Source organism: Phalaenopsis equestris, unplaced genomic scaffold, assembly GCF_001263595.1.
Source record: "Phalaenopsis equestris unplaced genomic scaffold, ASM126359v1 Scaffold000365, whole genome shotgun sequence".
NCBI lineage: Eukaryota > Viridiplantae > Streptophyta > Magnoliopsida > Asparagales > Orchidaceae > Phalaenopsis > Phalaenopsis equestris.
This window is the reverse complement of record NW_018164807.1, coordinates 24,991-41,175: the sequence shown is the minus strand read 5'-3', so window position 1 is coordinate 41,175 and position 16,185 is coordinate 24,991. Positions and strand designations below refer to the sequence as shown.

Genomic DNA, 16,185 nt, shown 5'->3' with positions numbered 1-16,185 from the left:
CATCCAAATCTTTCATATCACATCACAATACCACCTTTTTAACATTTAAAAAGTGACACATGAATTCAGTGGTATGTGTGTAAACCTTCCTTAAAAGAATCATTGAATGTACCCTTAAAATTTTATATAAATATGATAATTAAAAGCTCTATAAATAAAAAATTGTTATTTTGTTCTTGTTGAGCTCGTGATCAACTTGATAATGAACGAGCTGAAAATAAATGAGAATTTTCACCTTATCATCAAACTTAGCTCTCATTTGTTTTCCGCCCAAGAGTTAACACAACAAACAAACAAAACCCAACCTCGTTGTTAGACTCACCCTTACTTCCATCCCATTAAAACTATTTTTCAAAAGCAATAAAATATAGGAAAAAACCATATAATTCTTATGAACTCTTATGTATTTACAAATAAAAAATCTAAAGTTTCATAATTACACTTACAACACTTCCGTGTTATAAAACTATGCATGGAAAGGTGTATTTCATCTATAAAAAAAGTTAATAAAAATGATATATTTGATGTAATGTTAAATAGTTATTGTTATAAATGTAAATATAAAACTTTTAGGGTTAGATATGTAAATATAAGAGAATTATGAGGTATGTATGTAAATAACTCTAAAATATAAATTGCGGGCAGTTGATCTTTTATGACGTTTGTAAATGGAAGGTTGAATTAAAAGCTCTACAACAAAAGAATAAAGGACTAACCTGTCTTCCAGCTCGTGCAAGAAGCGTGAACTGTTTGTCTTTTGCTGGCACCTGACGAGGAAAAAGAAGAATAGAAAGATGTTAGCCATATGATGTTCTTCTTGTTCGAGAGGAAAGTGGAAGAGCTTGTCAGAGGTTGATTTATTACACTAGAGAGCCACAACTCCAAGTCTTGTGAAACCACCCTCTTCTCCAAGCCTTGACGTCCAAGACGTACACCAGTTATACTGCATGGAATATTGAAAATTTTAACAAAAAAGAATGGGGTTCATATTTTTGGAACAAAAGCAAATATAATTACCTCAGTCACTTTAACCTTTTAATAATCAGTCAGCATTATTTTATCATAAACCAACTGTAGGTTTCATAAAGTAGTTTATAATATTTAGAATTGTTTGATTTAAGTTGTTTGTTGCTTCTAGAATGTCATCTTACAGAAAATGTAAAATTGATGCTTGCGCTTGTGGCAACCAGTTAGACATTGGGAGCAAAAAGTTGATCAATATTACACTAAAACGTCTACTGATTAGTCAAGTACAAAGTTCCTGAATTAAGTATAGTCTTTCAATAAGAGTGTGCTTCTAGATATTTCTGTCTCTCTCCAAAATTTGCGCGATCAATTTGCCTAATTTTTTCCTTGAATTAACCCTGAATGGAGAAAATTATGGGTTATGTTTGTAGATAGAAAAATAGAAAGAGAATAGAAGGATTAGTTGCTTAATTTAATGGTAGCTAAGACAAAAAATAAAAAGAAGACGGATGCACCAAATATCAAGAATATTACAGAGGTCCACCTAATGGATGGCTGTCCTATTGGCGCAGTTATCAATTTCATAATGAAAGAGTTTCACAACCCGTATCTCTTTAGATATATCCCATAATGATGACGTTCCCATTTATAATGAAAGGATTAGGGCGGCCAAAAAATATAATAAAATCTTCAAAACAAACTTAATAAAAATGCTTCACAAATATTAGATGTTTTTCAAGAGGTCTCCCCTTGAACAGAGGGAGGCTCTAAGATCCCCTTCCACATGGAAGTCGAATAAGGTCCGCAACTTAACAATCTCCCAGTTGGAGATAAATTAATCATTACACTCCATTGCAACAATGATGACGCCTAATCAAAGGGATTTCTGACAAAAATTGCATACAACTTCAGTTTCCCTTCATCAACATATCAGTTGTATTCAAGCCCCCAATACTCTTTTTAAACATTAAAATAACATATCCTCCAAAACCAAATTGAGTTAGTTATAGCGTACTCTAAAGTGTTTAATCTTGGCCTGATAAACTAGATTCTTCGCTAAATGCAGAGCATTCTGACTATCACATTACATCACACTCTTCCCACTCTTTGACCAAATACTTAAATTCTATGCATACCTCGATTTTAAAAAAACATATTCCAGCTCAATAAGTGAAAAAATAACTATCTTTTGAAGCTTTAACCCCAACTTGTCACAACCTAGAAAACCTATCTATCAATTTCATTTCAATATTACATAAAATCCACCAAACTACAAAAGATTTAATTTAATTCATAAAACCTTTTTCCTTTACAACACTTAATTCATATTTAAACTTTTATATCTAACATAATAACAAAGCTGAACTATAATATCTATCATACTGCATTCCATGACGTCTATACACAAAATCTCTGGGTCCTATCTAATCTATAACTGGCTTTCCTATAAAAATGTTAACAAATTACGGGTTGAGTTGTATAACTCAGTAGGCAAATGGCTCTAAATAATAACAATTCTTATTTTAAAATATTCTATAAAAATTGCAGTAAACAATAAAATAAACGGCTGCGCAGTAAAAGAAAAGAGTAAATAAATATTTTTATTTCCTTTCAGGGCTAATCTTCTTTCATATTAATTATAAGCTCTCAATTATTATTTTAATCATTTATCTATTTAATTAAGTGTTTATTATTCTAGATCAATTTTAAATTTGAAGTTCTTTATTTCATTTCAACATTCATTACTTAAGAAAATAAAAATGAATTATTAGAAATCAAACTTTATACTTGAAATTCCTCTCATTCCTCTGTCTTAGCTTCCTCATCAAAATCCCTTAACTCACAAATTAGGGTTTCGTTAGGCTTTGGTTCTCCACTTCACGCCTGCGACTCTTCGTAATGGATGTCTGCATCACCTCAGGCCTTCTAATTAGGACTTAATAGCTTCTATCTTGTTTAAGTAACTTTCTATTAACACATTATTTAATTAAACTTATATTCACACACACAAATTTATAATATTAAGTGGGGTCGGCTACATGAACAATAACAAAGCCTTAACCCCACTAGTGGTAGGCTAAATGAACCCTTTTTCTCCATTGCATCCTATTTAGTGCCATATTTTCATTTAATCCTAATAAATTAAGATCATTTTTTAAACAATAAGCCTAAGTCTTCCTAGGTCTACCCCTGTCTTTCTTAAAATAAGTCGAATCTAAAACATCTACTCTACAAATTAAATCATCAGATGGTCGACATTTAATGTGACCAAACCATCGACGACGACTCCCTCTAATTTTGTTCGTTGCAGAAGCAACACCAACCCTATCACGGATATATTCATTTTGCATTTTGTTACAAAGTGTAAAGCCACTCATCCACCTAATCATTCTCATCTCGGCAACACTTAACTTAGTATTATGCTTCACTTTTAAAGGCTAAAATTTAGCGTCATAGAGCATTGCAGGTCTCACCACCATCTTATAAAATTTTCCTTTCAGTCTAAGCGGCACTTTTCTATCACACAAAAGGCCCAAAACATTCCTCCACTTCAACCAATCAACTTGAATTCTACCACTAACAACCCCATCTATATCACCATCGCTTTGAACAACAGACCCAAAATATCTAAATCGTTCACACCTTTTAATTTTTTGATCAACCAAAGTTACACTTCTGTTACTAGAGCTAATACTACTAAAATTACATTCCGTGTATTCAGTTTTAGTTCAACTCAAACGAAGGCCTTTAGACTCCAATGTAGATCTCCAAAATTCAAGTTTTTCCTAGGTTTTTTCTCTCGTCTTATCCACGAGAAGGATATCATCAGCAAAAAGCACACGCCGACGAGAAGGATATCATCAGCAAAAAGCATACGCCGAAGTACATCTTCCTTCCTGTAAATGTCCAGTAAACAATCCATAACTAAAATAAAAAGATAGGGGCTTAAAACCGATCTCTAATGTAAGCCAACAGAAATAGGAAAATATTTGGTCAATCCTCCTTCTGTTCGAACACAAGTAACACCTCTAGTATACATATCTTTAATGACTTGAATATAAATCATATCAACACCTTTCTTCTCAAGAACTCTCCAAAAGGTATCTCTTGGAACCTTATCGTATGTTTTTTCTAAACCAATCATAGTCAAATGTACATCCTTCTTATTAACTCTGAACTTTTTCATCAAACCTCTCAATAAATGTGTAACTTCCATAGCAGATCTGCCCGACAGAAATCTAAATTGATTACGAGAAATCTTTGTAATACGTCTTAGCCAATGTTCAATTACCCTCTCCCATAATTTTAATGTATGACACATCAACTTATATCCTCTATAATTTGCACTCTTGTGCATCCCCTTTATTCTTAAAAATGGGGACAAAAATATTCTTCCTCCACTCCTCAAGCATCTTTTAGGTTTTAAAATAATATTAAAAAGTTTAGTAAGCCATGAAACTGCCAAATCTCCTAAATATTTTCACACCTCAATTGGAATATCATCAGGTCCTACAGAACCTTGGTATTCTTTAAAGCCTGCTCAACTTCTTTTTTACTAATGCGACGATAAAAATGAAATGTCTTATTATTATTAAACAATATTAAGATTATTAAGATCGATCGTATTTTTCAGAAACTTCATTAAAAAGTTTATCAAAATAACTCACCAACCTATTTTTAATATTTTTCCTAAAAAAATCACTTTTTTATTTTCATCTTTAATACACTTTACTTGAGTTAAATCTTTACTTTTCTTTTTTTCTTTGTTTGGCTAGTTTATAATCAGAAGGTTTCATGTCATGATTTTTTCGACAAGTTTTACGCTGGCTGTCGACTACCTAACGCAACCTTCCACTTTTCACATCCAAGTTTGGGACTAGCAATGACAGTGTATAATAATACTTAATATAATTAAATATAATTAGATAAATTTAAAAAACCTTAATATGCTTTTAAAACCTTTGGTCCTTTCTTCAACCCAGCACCACACGAGCGCCTTCTCCTTCTTCTTCTTCTTCTTCAACGTGAAAGCTTCTTCCACCGCTCGCGAGCACGATGTTTCTCTTTCCGCCTCTGCCCTTGGTTGTGACTCAATCCGCAAGCATTCGCCGCTACAACCTCCTCCCTCCTCTTTCACATGGCTAGAGCACGGTGCTGCACACCTCCATCGCCTATGCCTTCTTCCTCAATTGATTCGCAATGTAATCACACACTAAACCGCGGCCTCCCTCTCTGCCAAACAACTAGGACACAAAATCCTCCTGAATGCTTCCCGTTCACAAAATATTCAGCATTACACGACAAAATAAATCGTACCCTTCTCTCCCCCTTCTCCTTCTTCTCCTCCTTTCTCTTCTTCTTCTTCTTATTTTCTTCTTCTTCCTCAGTTTCTCATGCTAGCTCTACTTCACTCTCTCAGTCATCTAATTCGATGGGTGCGATTGGTGTGAATAAGGGATACAACCCTTATGTTGTAATTGAAAAGATGCTTGTCTGAGTGCCTATTTGTTTTGTTATTATTATTATTATTTAATATTTATTTATTTATTTTCAATTATTACAATCTCCCATCCTTAGAAAATTTCGTCATCAAAATTTACAAATCTACTCCAAGTATCAAATCACTTATTAAACAGTTAAAACTTAAATAATCCATGAATTTAATGAAAAAGTTTAAATCTCATTTAACTGGTCGAAACATGGATATATTAAAACAAAAAGTCTAATACAAAATACTAAACTCACATTCCCCATCAATTGAAAGAGGCTAACATAACATCTGAAGCAATATAACATAACAACACACCTCTGAAACAAAAAAATACATAAGAAAAACACTCCTAAAACATGTGATAACAGATGAAACTCATTAATCTTTGATACCATCAACATCATCAATAGGTTCTTCATGCTAATTATGAGTAAGAGAATAAACTCGAAGTTGAACTGGCTGTCTTGGTTGACCTTGAATAAGAGTTAAAGCTATAGACTCTACCATTCTCTGCCCACACGCAATCTTCTACGAAGGAATTTCCTCGCCAAGTGAGGGACTACTTAATTTTGTCCAAGTTGACGATGCCAGTAACATGTGTTAGAGCTCATCAAACATTCATTCTTATGTTGTCTTCCACATTTGACACAAGTGTTATAGTACTATGAGAAATGTCACCACTTAATCTATCAGAACTGAATTTGGGATTCTTTACATTTAATCCTTTTGATTAATCTACCTGCTCTCCTTCATCGATACTCTTCCTCGTGCGCATCTCCTTACGTTTCTGAACAACCTTAAAATCAATCTCCACTCTTCTAGCCCCCTCTATTAACACAGAATAGTAATCGATCCCCAAAGTCAACAACAGTCGCTTAATCAAATCCTTCAATCCATAAAGGAATCTATAACAATTCTCTTCTGCAGTAGCAATCAGCTGTGAAGCATACCTCGACAATGTAGTAAACTCTGTTTCATATTGCATGGTTTCTTTCCTTGAACTAACTTGATGGACTTGTCCTGCATTTGTCTTCACGTGAATAGGGGAACAAACTATTCTCTGAATAGCTCAAAAAATCCTCCTAACTTATTATCATGTTGCTTGTCCTCTAACCTATCTTGACACTGCCAACGCCACCATCTTTGAGCTTCTCCATCTAACATAAACGTAGCTAAAGTTACTCTTCTTTTATCAGAGCACATTGTGCTATCCGGTATCTTTTCTATCCTTATCAACCAGTTCTCTGCTTCAATCGAATCATCAGTTTTCTTGAACAAAGGTGGACATAAATCTTGAAATATCTTCAAATTTATCCAAAACAACTGCATCAATTCTAAGAGGCTGCGATCTAAACTCCTGATCAGCTAAGTCATCGCCGCCATCGTCTGAATCAGAACATTTGTATTAACATTAACAGGAGGCGATATTTCTTAATTTTCTAATGGACTCCCTTCTTCTATACTTTCGGATGCATCTCCTTGCCTGAATGAATATAATTACTTAGAAATAACTTAAAATTTCAATTTTAGTATTATAAATTTCTTTGTAATTGTCCTAATGGCTCTTTTATCAACATTTCATTAATTACCTTGTTTCTAATACCACCTTGTCACAACCCGGCCCGGGGTCTTAGAATTACCAAGGCGGGAACTGATGATCGAACTAAGGAAACATATCTAATAGTTTCATTTTAATATTACAAAAAAATTGACCAAAGCACAAAAGAGTCATTCTAATTCATAAAACTTATTTTCCTTACAAAAACTAATTTATATTTCAAATTTTACATCTAACATTAAAATAAAATTGAACTATAATACTTATCTACGGTCCATCTAGTATATAACTGGCTTTCCTGCTAAAATGCTAACAAATGACAGGTTGTGTTAAATTATTTAGTGGGCAAATAATTCTAATTACAATAATTCTCATTTTAAAATATTTTGTAAAAATTATAGTAAACAGCAAACAAAATGACTATAGTAAAAGTAAACATTTTCATTTCATTTCATTCATTTACGTTACAATTTTCATTATTGAGAGTCACCGTCTAAACGTATATTTTAAAAAAATATATATTTTGACCATTTTCATTTTCATTTTTGTTTTCATTTTCATTTCCATTTTGGTGCACAAGTACATTGTATTGCCTTTCCAATGCCATCCATGGATGACTCCCAAATGCATGCATATATCACATTTTATTTATTTTTCTTACATTTAATATTTAAAATAAAACATGCGCTTTCGCGTTTAAAATAAAAACTGTAAATAATAAATAAACATAACTATTAAAAATAAATCACATCTACCCACCTCAATAGTGTAGTCAAATTGTCTTTTTCCCCAATCCAATTTAATACTTTTTTTGTGGACTTATAATAACAAATAAAATATAAGTAGCTTTTGTTCAGGGCTAATATTCTTTCCTATTAATTCTATACTTTTCATTATTATTTTTGAAATTTAGAATAATGTGGAATACTTGATTGTTTCATTAATATAAACGGTGGCAACAAGCTTCTAGTCGGATCTGAAAAGTTAGGAGTGCGATGCAGATGGTTCCTCCCCATCATCGGCTGCGGTATGCTGACTGGAGGAGTCTCTGATCGCAATCTAGCCTGCAAGGCATTAGCCGCATTGGTAGGCGGAGATGGAGGAGACGCCGAGAACGGAGGCGATAGTCGATACTCCTCAAAATTGAAGCTACCCTTCCTATGACAAGATTTGTATTCATTGAAATCTCTTAGTGGAACACGATTAATGGGAGAAATTGATAACTTCGGTGAAAAGCTATGGTGCTAAGGGGGGCTAACATAGCCCTTGTGAGGGCTGCGACTCGATCTATATCGTTCATCATATCGATATGTGTGGCAACTGTTACAGTAAGGTTGTCGTGCAAAATTCAGACTTCCGCACGACATATTCTGGCATATCCAGAAACCTTCCCTTTTCTGTGGACGAACTCTCCTCCATACGAGGACATTATATGTGCGGTTGAATCGATCCCTCTCGTGTATGGTCTGTCGCCCGTTGCGAAACCTATCATCTCCTCCTCTCCCTCGCATTCCATGGCCTGAACGTGGTCCGCGACGATGCCTAAAATCTGGTTCAAAATAACCATTATCCACCCTTGGCCAGCGCGGCGGTAAAATAGAACCTGGACGTTGTATGTGCCCTGGATCATTCTAAAACCTTTGAGATCGAGGATGGAATGCCAGAGGGGACCCACACCGTCGAAAACCAATCGCAGAACCATGACGCTCTAGACCAGGTTAGGGCGCATGATGGCAGAGTCCGTCAGGAGACCCTGGCGATGCAGCGGCGACTAGCCCCCACGGCGTCGTCTGGATGATGGAGAATCACGGGGATGAACATCTTGCGGAGAATTAAGTCAGCATTGATGCGGCGGGGAACCGCGATGACGATCATCGGTGTCATATTCGATGTCAAGATCGCTCCCTCCACCATTGCTGGCTGGAGGCTTGACGACCATGCTGTTGAGGTTGACGCCAATGCGCGGACCCGAAGACGGTGATAGGGATAGCGCCTCCGGTTCAGACTTCAAGGCAACATCAAGATCGAACTCACGGGAGCGCATCTTTGTGATTCTTTCCATGGCTTCTGTAACCTAACGAGGTGGCGGGGAATTAGGAATTTGGAGAAGAAGATAAAATCGTCATTTCAAATATCAAGATGAGTGTCCCTCCCTTCCTGCATAGAGCATGACAGAAAGGGAATCCAATAAATTTCAAAGGAGGGTCGGTGGCAAGAGTATGAAATCTTGCTCTGATACCATGTCAATATTTTGAGCAAATAAGCTGAATTCTGAGTAGGCGCGATGCATTTTCCCTTTGCTTTCATTCCATTAAATAATAATCTTACAATCTATCTTAGGTACAAAATAAAGTGCATAATCTATTTTAGGTAACTTAATAATAAATATTCCTAATCTAAATATTCAGCTAAAAGGGAAATAAATCAAAATAAAGACATTAGGAATAATTTAAATAAGGAAGCTCCTAATTATAGAAAACTCCTAATTTAGCTGTCTGATTTTCGTGCTTCCTGATTGACATCCCCCCTCAAATTAATGTTGACTAATCAAGAAGCATCAATTCGCCAACAAGAAATTGAAAACACTGTCGGGATAGAAAAATCATCAAGTCGTGAGTGTCAAAGCCGAAGGTGCTAAAGCCGAAGGTGCTAAAGCCGAGAATGTCGAAGCCTCAGAGACAACTCCTGAACCATAACATGATTTGAGCAAAGAAAAACAAGAAATCCTTTATCATTGTGGTCCAAAAATTTGAATCAGTCATAAGAAGGATTCGCTTCCAGTTACATGATTGAAATACTACCGATCATAGCCCACAAATAGGATCCAGTAGTTACATGATCCATATGTTATCGATTATAGCCTACAAGTAGGATCTGTGTCCTGATCATAGCCCACAAATAGGATTCAGTTACACGATCCATATGCTATCGATTATAGCCTACAATTAGGATCCGTGTCCTGATCCAAATACTACTGATCATAGCCCACAAATAGGATTCAGTTACACGATCCAGATACTATCAATCATAGCGTACAAGTAGGATCCGCGTTCTGATCCAAATGCTACTGATCGTAGCCCACAAGGAGGATTTGCGTCCTGTTATACGATCCAAATGATATCGTTTCTTTCTACGACGACGACGACGACAATTTGTTCCCTGGTCTTCATGCCAAAAGTTCTGAAGCTGAGATGCCGAAGCTGTGAGTGCCAAAGCCGTGAGTGCCAAAACCGAGATTGCCCAAGCCGTGAGTGTCGAATCCGAAGATTTAGGGTTTACCGAAGCCGAAGCCGTTGGTCTAGGAAGGAGTGACGAAGACTACAATTCTTGAGTGCGATGAAGAAGCCGAAGTCGAAGGGGACGAAGCTATGGTAGAAGCAGTTGAAGATGTCGCAGAAGCAGCGATGGCTAGCGAAGGAGATCTGATGCCATGTCAAGGGCGGAAGTCACTACGAGTGGAGTTTGAATGAAGGAGATGCTCTGTCGAGACTGGCCAAGTTAGCATCAACATTTCATGTAGCTTCAAGTCAAACATCCTAAACATAGAGTATAATCTACAATGCCTCTCAAATAACTAAAAATCTATTTGATCGTATCCCGATATTATTTGATTGCATAACTCATAGATCTACATACAATTCTCACTGCTTGGCCAAATCTAATACACATCAACAAACCTCTTCCTTACTTTTTTGTGCCGACACATATGATACCATTCAACATGAAATCATTCCTTTTTCATTAAGGTAAATGCACCTTTGACAGCTTAAGTGACCATCCAAAGGAGCGCTAATGAGTTTGCATCTTGCTCGTTGAACCAGTTAAGCATCTTAATCGCATATTTTTCATATAAAAACTTTACATTATTATTATTCTTTACTTGTCTTACTTTTTTTTTTTCTATTTTGCTCTCACCTACTCTTAATCTCTCACCTACTGTTAATAATCAACATATAATAGTAAAATGATACAGAAATTATAAAAAATGAATCCCATTTTGGCCAATTGAACCAGTTCAGCAAGGGGTTGCTAGGGTCGGATGGCTCTTATTTTGGAGGTTGTCGTCCAAGAAGAGGGGTCTTCCCCTTCTTTAGTTTTGGTTAAGGATTTTACTTGGACAGCTTCCGCCGTCCTCTTTTTCCCCTTTAGGGTTGTAACCAATCGTGAGAAGGTGTTTCGTTAGTAATTCGTCTTGAGGTGGTGTGTATTTACTTTTACTGTTTGCTGCCACTCTCCCCGGCTCAATGTCACAGCCTGCATCCCTCCCCTTCCCGGTTTCCTTGCTGCCAACCCCTGCAATCTACTAGACAGCCACCGCAATTCCTCTTTCCCACCTTACTGCCGGCTACCCTCCACCTTACCCGTCCTCCAGTCACTGTCCTACCGGCAGCCCTTCATTCTCGCTCTCACACAAGAGAGTCACATGTGTTTGTGTCGTTTTGTTTTTGTTTTGAGGAGTCTTCATTGTACCCTTTTGAATTTTAACAATAACATTTATATTTTAACTGTGATTTGGGTTAACTCCGGCATCACGTCTACTCCATGATAAAGGAAATGACTCAACATTCAAGGCTACAAAGCATGTCTTAACACCTTCTTCATCCTTTAAAATATAAATCAAAATCCATTACTTTATTACATTTCTCTAGCACATGTAAAGTTAGATCTGCTTTCACCACAAAAAAAAAAAAAAGAAAAAGAAAACTCTAATTGTAGGTGATCAACAGAAAAAGTAGATGAGATCTGTTGATGGGCAAAACCGAATGAAGGACTAAGTTAAGCATGAGCTCCAAACTAATAACATAATTCATAGGACCAATGCGTTTGGTGTTGGTTTAACCAAAAAAAAAAAAAAAAAAAAAAAAAAAAAAAACAGGAAAACTCTAATTGTAGGTGATCAACAGAAAAAGTAGATGAGATACCACAACGGGCAAAACCGAATGAAGGACTAAGTTAACCATGAGCTCCAAACTAATAACATAATTCATAGGACCAATGCATTACAAAAGCCTACTCATGACTAAGTGAACCTCAAAGACTAGGAAGGGTAGGAGAAGATTATATATATGCATGCTAACACCAAAATTACTGATGAGATAACACTCTGAAGTTTAATGACACTTAGGATTTACAATACAGGTTTAATATGCAATACCTAAGAAATATTTTTGAAATGTTTTGGAGAAAAATAAAAGGATCATATTTGACCATCAACATTAGTATGATTAGAGTAGACACTATTTTGGCAGCAAATAAGGGTTACATAATTCATAATTAACTCCAATAAATCAATCAGATAAAGCAGTAGAATGGGTCAGGAAAATTATTAGAATCTGACAACCTTAAGCCAGTCTGCACAAAAATACAAAAATAAAAATGAATTCCCATTGTATTGTTCAGCATGCAAAGTTCATAGGATCCAAAATCTGCTCGAAAAAGTTAAAGGGGCTATTTGAGATAACTTTTATTTTTTTAGTACATTTTTAATTTTTATTTTGTTTTGTTTATATTTTGATTTGAAATAAAATATATTTAGTATGTTTGATTAAAGTATGGTTGTTTTTGAAAATACTCAAAACACCTAAATATTATTTTCGAAAGTTTAAAAAACTTGTTAATATGTTTTTAGAAACAAAAAAATCACACAAAACAAAGATGTTAAAAATAAACTAAAAAATAAAAATAAAAACAAAAGATTGATCCCAAATAAGCTCATAGTAAATATTCGATAAATAGTGTATCATTTGCTAAGTGTTCTAACTGATACAGTTACAAATGTTTCAACTTTTTGCATTATCATCTTTAAAAAATGCAAATTAAGAGAAACGCAGCATACCCATCCTCTTGCAGTAGTTCTTTGCATATGCTTTCCAGTCCTGGGAGGGATTCAACGTTGACGTTATCGGGAATCACAAGAGACTCAGATTCTGACTGACCTTCCTACAGATAAAATCAACAACAAATCATTACTACTAATAAAAAAAGCTACCAAGGCAAAGTAACCATCATGTGAAATCAACAACTTACTTGCGGAATTACTTTGTCCAATGTCTCCAAAAGAGGATCTTCTTCCAACTGCTTGATTGAAAGAGTTAACCTTGACTTCTCCCTGAATATTGGAGAAAAAATAAGGTCAATGAAAGCAGAATTCATGTTCAACTTCAAGTCTATATTTAAAGAGTCCAAACATCATTGAAGCTGAATTCATGTTCAACTTCAAGTTTATATTTAAAGATATCCAAACATCATTGTTTATGTCTACATCCGATAAGAGCTTCAGAATTTACCTATAAATCATCAATGATTTTACTTATGATGGGTGTATCCCAAAAAATTCTAACCTATCACCATGAAAGAACTCTGCTAACTTTCAGAGAATTATTTTAAGAAATCTGGGCCCACCACCAACTACAGAGTAAGATTAATGATTGCATGACTTTTTAGACATTCACGGCATGCAGGACAGCACGACACGTTGGAGTTTCCCTGCAATGCTGCAAGTTGCTATTTGAGGTTTGTGATTGCGAGATTCCGCATAAATCAGGGAATCGATCCTAGATCCTGTCCGATAAGGACAGTAAGAATTGTGCGAAGAAATTGAAACAGAACCCCAACTTCTAAACTTTCGCATATCATTTCTTCCTTTTTGATTTTTTTTTTCTATTTCACAATTTCCAACTAGGTTTTCTTTTATGAGGTACTATTTATATGTTGTTAGTTCCTACTTCTTTAGACTTTTGACTTAGCTTATGTGTTTTGCAAACTGTGTCTCTAATATCTACTCTAATAGAGTGTTAAATCATTTTTCTTTTGCAAGTGATCTATATGTAGCTTGTGAATGAATAAGTAGTGAATCTCATCAACATCTGTACCTACTCGTTTCAACACTATCTTCGCTATTTACAGCCTTGACAACCGTCCAGAGAAATTCATCTCCCCCAAAAGTCGTCGACCGCCCCTATTATTGATACAAGGTGAATTTAGTAATTTTCCCAGCATTAAATATCATCTAAATTATCTTATATATTATGATTATACGATTAAGAAATGTATTTTTGTTGTTTCGTGCTGAATAAAAAGCTTAAGACACTTGGAAAAGGAGAAGGGACGAATTTAGAGCAAAAAGGACCAAAAACAAGAAAATGCACGTGACCGCCCTTAGTGTCTTAAGCTTTTAGTTGAGCGCACGCGCATCTACGTGCACCATAACAGCGTATACTTTCACGCTACTGCTTTGCACACGTGCATAACTACAAATCTACACGCCTACTTGCGTGCAAATGCACACGCACCCAAGCGCTCCGGGCGCATGCCACTTGCAACCCTCGAATCTGCCAGATCCAAGCTACAGATGTTCCAAAACAGGCTTCGCGGCTCACAACACCCCTGCGCAAGCGCAAAACTCAAGAGCTTTAGGCGTGGGGCTTGCTAAAACCAGACTCGCGGTTTCCAAATCCTACCTCGCGCACGTTGCTGCCCTAACCAAGTGTCGATGCTTGCACGCACCCGCAGTGCACATAAGCGCACTCAAAGCCCTAACTTATCAAACTTGTCGCTGTACTTGCCAGATACAGCATGTGCGCGCGGCCTCTTGTACATGCACATGGGCACACACCCATGTGCGTGCCCGTGCTCGTCAACCTGCTAAAACGCATAATTTCAGGATTTTAACTAATTTTGAGAAATTTAATGCTTATTTTGGACCAAGTATAAATGCATATTTTTGTGACTATGAGAGCTCTTTTTACCTCTTGGACCTTTTTGGAGCTTTCCTCCTCGGCTTCGCTCGAAAGAGTACGTTTCTTATATATTTTCGGAGCTTTCCTCCTCGGCTTCGCTCGAAAGAGTACGTTTCTTATATATTTTGTCTTTTTCATGATTATTTGAGAGTTCTTATGATCTTGTAAGGTAACAAAGAGTGCAATTGTATGAGAGAGATTCATGAAGATTTGTATTGATCGAAAAGGACATTGATGTACTGCAAAGATTGTTTGGCTCTATCTTGAGTTTTCTATACTTCTTATGTTGTCTCCCTTAAACATGCAATAACAAAGCTTATGATTTTTTCAATAATGCATTGTAACTAATCTTGTTCCTCTTCCTGTGGTGTAAGTCTTGTGGAGTTCATGTGGTTTGCATGTTATGGATCTCTTTTTTCCTCGGTGATTTCTGAGCATAAATTTCTGACGTTGATGCATTAACCTTGTAATAGGAGTGCTCCAAAGGATTGAGTTGAAAGACAACTCCGGGCAGGAGAGTAACTAAGTGGAGTTAGATCCAAAATCTGAAGAACTTACCCATCCCAAAGTTAGGAATGTTGAAATTATCTTTTAGGGGTCTACTTCTTGCAATTTAAGAGAAAAACACTGATATGTAATTAAGGAAAATAATTGGAAGAATTTTGGATTCAGAAAGAACCTTTAGAAATGATAATCTGAATCAATCCCCTACATACCCTCAAGAAAACTATTATAGAACGGAGAAGGAAAAATAGTAAAAAAAATTAAAATTTGAAGATTTACTAGAAAGTCCAGGAACATGACAAGATTGTGCGATTAATCGAGGATTACAAAATTAGAATTTTGATCTTGGAGGAAGCATTTTTCGTCTGGTTGAGGATGTAAAACTAAGTCCTATATTGGAAGGCAGCCCAAGCATTATGTGAGTTGAGCATGTTGTCTTTTTACTTTCTACATTTGTTTTGAAATTTGCTTTAAGATTTACTTTAAAATTTATTTTGAAATTTGATTTGATTTTTTCATTTGGATTGGTTTTTAGTATTTTTTGTCATGTTACTTATGCATGAGTCATTGTCGGCACAAAAAAAGAGGTTGTTTGGGGGTCGTCTGTAAGAAGTTGTCGGCAGCCGGAATTGAAATCCCATCGCCCGCTTCGGAAGGACATTTTAATTTACGTGTATATATATATATATATATAATTTTAGAAAAATATGAAATCAAACTGACCTCATATTTTTCACAGTTTAAATGAAAAAACGCTCTACCTCAAATCTTGTATCTATCCCGAGGGATAAACACAAGACTTGAGGATGAGACTCAATCAAATAATCTAAGAAAATATATGACATCCGTTTGGGTCTGCGAAACCGTTTTATTTGCCGACAAGTTCCCCTATTTAATACAAATAATTAAATAGGGTTTATTTTAAG

The 16,185-nt window shown here is 35.7% G+C and overlaps 1 protein-coding gene across 1 annotated transcript in view; it reads right to left on the bottom strand.

Moving 5' to 3' along the window:
• The window catches only part of LOC110026356 (30S ribosomal protein S1 homolog), a gene marked incomplete at its 5' end in the record, with an annotated part of 23,684 nt that extends 10,559 nt beyond the window's left edge, over window positions 1-13,125 (bottom strand). The window contains 4 exon segments of the mRNA XM_020727254.1: window positions 717-767; window positions 865-943; window positions 12,853-12,956; window positions 13,044-13,125. Coding sequence (XP_020582913.1) covers window positions 717-767; window positions 865-943; window positions 12,853-12,956; window positions 13,044-13,125 — 316 coding nt within the window.
• Window positions 13,126-16,185: the final 3,060 nt, after the last annotated feature.